The sequence below is a fragment of the Babylonia areolata genome, chromosome 8, assembly GCF_041734735.1.
Source record: "Babylonia areolata isolate BAREFJ2019XMU chromosome 8, ASM4173473v1, whole genome shotgun sequence".
Taxonomy (NCBI): Eukaryota; Metazoa; Mollusca; class Gastropoda; order Neogastropoda; family Buccinidae; genus Babylonia; species Babylonia areolata.
Genome location: NC_134883.1, coordinates 14,110,310 through 14,115,309, shown reverse-complemented (window position 1 = coordinate 14,115,309; position 5,000 = coordinate 14,110,310). Strand labels below are relative to the sequence as shown.

The window sequence follows — 5,000 nt, the reverse complement described above, 5'->3', positions numbered from 1 at the left end:
TACCTTAGCTGATGTACAGCAGAAAATATAAACATTGGAGTTATTAACTCATTGTTTCGCTGAGAATGATATTCCAGATGAACGGCATCGTTGAAAATATATAGTCTCTGGAATCATTTCAGTGTTTCATTGAAACACATCCATGGATCTATTCTTGTTAGTGTATTGTTGACAATTGATATGCTGCCTGCAGTTATTCCAGCTGATGAGTTGCTGAACATATGCTCCTTGGATATTCCAGTTAATGTGTCGCTAAATACATACTTCTGGAGTTCATGTAACGAATGTATCGCTGGAACACATGCGCCATCCGGAGTGATTCCAGTCAATGCATAACGGAAAATATTATGGTCCACGGAGTTGGTTTTCTTATATTTCTTTCTTGAGAGTTAATGATATGTAGAGCTCTAATTTTCTTTCTCCATGGAACTGATTTTCTTTCCTTCGTTAATTTTCATAATTGAGTGAAAAAAGTGATCGAGCTAATTCATTTTCATATTTTTGACTCCTTTCAGTTTCCATTGTTTGTCAGTATCATCCTTTCCTTTCAGTCAAGTTGGTTACTCCTCCTGTCCCCTCAGTAAAAAAATATCATTGTATTTTGTATTTCATTTTATCATAACAGATTTCTCTGTGTGAAATTCGGGCTGCCCTCCCCAGGGAGAGCGCGTCGCTATACTACAGCGCCACCCATTTTTTAAAATTTTTTCCTGCGTTCAGTTTTATTTGTTTTTCCTATTGACGTGGATTTTTCTACATAATTTTGCCAGGAACAACTCTTTTGTTGCCGTGGGTTCTTTTACGTGCGTAAGTGCATGCTGCACACGGGACCTCGGTTTATCGTCATCCGAATGACTAGCGTCCAGACCACCACTCAAGGTCTAGTGGAGGGGGAGAAAATATCGGCGGCTAAGCCGTGATTCGAACCAGCGCGCTCAGATTCTCTCGCTTCCTATGCGGACGCGTTACCTCTAGGCCATCACTCCATTGCTCGCGAAAAAAAAAGGTTTACAGTGAAAGTTAGACAAGATAGTCATCAAGTATCCGACATTTCACAGATCGTGTATTTTCTATCACTTCCCTCCCCTCTCCCGCCCTCTTGTCAACACCTTCCTAATTTATTTCGATATGTCCCTTTCTCTTTTACTCTCCAATGATGATAGCCAATTTACTTTTCGATACATTGTCACCTGGAAAGTCAAATGTGTTATTGACAGCTATTGGTGCTTGGGTTCTTGAAAAGATCCGGACAGGTTTCGTGACAAAAGACAGAGAGACAGAGACAGGGAGACAGACAGCGTGATCTTAAGCTTCCTCACAATATATACACGACAACATACCCCTATTATTCCGCCGCAGGTAAAAGTTGAAAGACGTTTTTCTTTATCTCTACACCCCAGTCAATGCCTGGAACGGGGCAAAAAGGGGTGAAGCCCCAGACATAGGACAGTTTAACATGTCGTCGACAAACGGGTCATGGGAATAGCGAAAAGGTTTCACCCTGGGGACGGAAGGGGCTGGATTTGCGGAGTGGTAAATGACCGTGTTGGTTGCCTACCACAGGTCAGGTGACGTAGCATGTTGCTCACAGGCCAGCTGACGCCAGTTCAGGCTTGAGTTGCTAAAGCTGTGGATCGTGGGTGCTGGGAGTTGGTTCGCGAGGGATTACTGGAATGTGAAGGGAATCCTTCTGTGCAATACTCTTTCTCGTTTTTATTTTATTTTATTTTTTTAAATTCTGGTATGTCTCTGGTGCGTCTGAACTTTAATACGCATGTCATAAAAGAAGCCTTTTATAAGCATGCTATTCAAGCTCGTGCATTCAGATTCACACAATAGACTTCGTACCAGCTCAGTTTTACACAGACACACAGGCATACATACAGACACAGACAGAGACACATTGACACACACATAGACAAAGACAGACAGACAGACGGCAGGCACACACACACACACACACACACACACACACACACACACACACACAACACAACACACACACACACACACATACACACAACACACACACACACAACACACACACACACACAACACACACACACACACACACACACACACACACTCACACACACACATACATACACACAACACACACAAACACACACACACACACACAACACAACACACACACACACAGCACAACACACACACACACACACACACACACACACACACACACAAATGTAAGCCCTCCATCCCCACAGCCCCCACCAACACGGCAAACACGCATATCATGCACACACACACACACACACACACACACACACACACACACACACACACACACGCACACACACACACACACACACACAGAGAATTAACCAATACACAATTTTTAATCCAACTCATGCATCTCTTGTCTGGTGAGTTATATTCACAGGGAGTGTTACTTTTCTGGATGAGACAAGCACATGGCAAGGCAAGACAAACAGTTTATTTCATGCGCCCCTTGGGGGCACTGAAACATTACGTAATTCATCTCTTACACATATCATGCACATAAAAATAGTGATGTAAAAACTTTAGAAATATGATAATTCCTTCAATCACGCAATAAACGCACTAACAAGTAATATTTCACTCATTATACAAACAAACAAAGAAAGTTCCTATCAATAGACAAAGTATTAACGAAAAGAACTACGTATACAGGAAACAAAAGACTCAGTTTATTTAGTCTCACAGGGTTTCTCCCTAAGATGGTCATTTTGTCAAGCTACCTGATTGCCGTCATACCAGACAGTAAATCAGACACAACTGTTTCTTCAGTCGCTCGCTGTGTGCCACCTCAACAAGCAGACGGCTGTTCGCGCCTCGCGTAAAAGCAGACGACAGCCAAGGTCTGGATTATCGCCCGTGGGACAGGCGACAGACGACTTTTTTCTTCATTTCACTGTCGCAGAGTGTTCCGTTACTCCAGTTATGGTGGTCACCAGTGAGATAAGCTGCTGTGTTGTTGGAAGTTTCGAAACTGTGAAGGAGTTGGGGTGATTGTGGGAGTTTACATACTTGTCATCCGCCCATTATGCCGTGGTCCAAGCAGGTTTGTGGAATTAAGTTGTTTGTTTGTTTATTGATCAGTTGTGACTGTTGGGTACTGTTTATTGATTGGTTATTGTGACTATGGTCCAAGCTCGTTTGTGAAGAACGTTTCGGTTGATTTGTTTTATCAATTTCAGAGTATATGAGAAAATATATTTCTATATTTTTTTCGCCGAATGATTTCTCAAAACGTTTTTTCAGCTGAACTACAGAGTTCGATGGAAACACCGTTTTCTAATCTTCAAAGTAAATGTAAGATCGGTTCACTGATAGTGACCGTTGAGATAATTGGCAGCTAGCTACACCGACTTTAAATCAAGGAGGGAATCTGGTATTTTGTTCTGTTCTTTTGGGAATGAGGGGGCTTGGGGAGAGAGAGAGAGAGAGAGAGAGAGAGAGAGAGAGTTATCTTGCATACATACCCCCCCACACAAACACACATATGCACACACACACACACACACACAAAGAGGGAGAGAGAGAGGGAGAGAGAGAGAGAGAGAGAGAGAGAGAGAGAGAGAGAGATTTATCTTGCATACATATCCGCACACACAAACACACATATGCACACACACACACACACACACACACACACACACACACACACACAGAGGGAGAGAGAGAGGGAGAGAGAGAGAGAGAGAGAGAGAGAGAGAGAACAAACGAACGAACAAAAATTTTTTTTTCCAGTGTATTGAGACAAGCACGATAAAAACGAATACTTTTTCTCACCCAGCCCTGGGGTACAAAACCATGAAAGAAAAGCACAAGAAAAATTAAAGAGAGAAAACTGAATTAACAAGAAGAGAGAAAGAGAGAGAAGGGAGGGGAGGCGAGAGTGAAGAAGAAAAGATGAGAGATGAGATGAGAGAGAGAGAGAGAGAGAGAGAGAGAGAGAGAGACTTGATACTAAACACTTGAAGATTTGTAATGTCATTAATCATAAGTACACACAGAGAGAAGACGCCTATTCTTCCAGCGGCTAGAGAGAGAGAGAGAGAGAGAGAGAGAGAGAGAGAGAGAGAGAGAGGACACTGGAACTGGACACAGAAATTATTTATTATCATTGCCAAGAAAGGTCTTTGAGAGAGAGAGAGAAAGAGAGAGAATTCTTGGTTTTTCATAGTCACACACATGCATACGCCAGCTCGAACGCGCGTTCACACACACACACACACACACACACACACACACACACACACACACACACACGCATACACAAATACCCGCTTGTGTGAATGCGCAAACACACACATACATGCACACAGACAAACACACACACACACACACAGAGGCGCAAACACACACACACACACACACACACACACACACACACAAACACACACACACAGAAGCAAACACACACACACACACACACACACACACACACACACACACACACACACACACACACACACACACACAGAGGCGCAAACACACAGACAGACTGACGGACACACACACACACACACACACACACACACACACACTCTCTCTCTCTCTCTCTCTCTCTCTCTCTTTCTCTCTGTCTCTCTCACTCTTGGCTAATGTATATATTCAAAGGAAAAATGTTTTAGCCACGCTTATTCCCCCCGCCTCCCTGTCTTTCTGTCTCTCCAAACACACACACACACACACACACGCATATATATATATATATATATATATATATATATATATATATATATGTGTGTGTGTGTGTGTGTGTGTGTGTGTGTGTGTGTGTGTGTGTGAGGATAAAACTGAAATCATGATTATCACCCCACAAAAGCCTTTGCTGCTCGTTTTGTCTTTCGTTCCTCTAAATTTGATCATTTCTCTCCTCTTCTTCATGCTTTACACCAACTCCCAGTACAAGAAAAAATCATTTACAAAGTCGTCTCTCTTTGTTTCAAGTCCTTTAAGGCTTCTGGTCCACGGTATCTTTCTGATCT

At 42.6% G+C, this 5,000-nt stretch overlaps 1 protein-coding gene across 1 annotated transcript in view; it reads left to right on the top strand.

The window, feature by feature from the left end:
• The first annotated feature begins 2,929 nt into the window (after positions 1-2,929).
• The window catches only part of LOC143284975 (dynein axonemal heavy chain 3-like), a 198,196-nt gene continuing 196,125 nt past the window's right edge, over positions 2,930-5,000 (top strand). Inside the window, exon 1 of the mRNA XM_076592137.1 lies at positions 2,930-3,067. Within this exon, the coding sequence (XP_076448252.1) occupies positions 3,050-3,067 (18 nt within the window). The 5' untranslated portion in view covers positions 2,930-3,049. The remainder of the gene's footprint in view (positions 3,068-5,000) is intronic.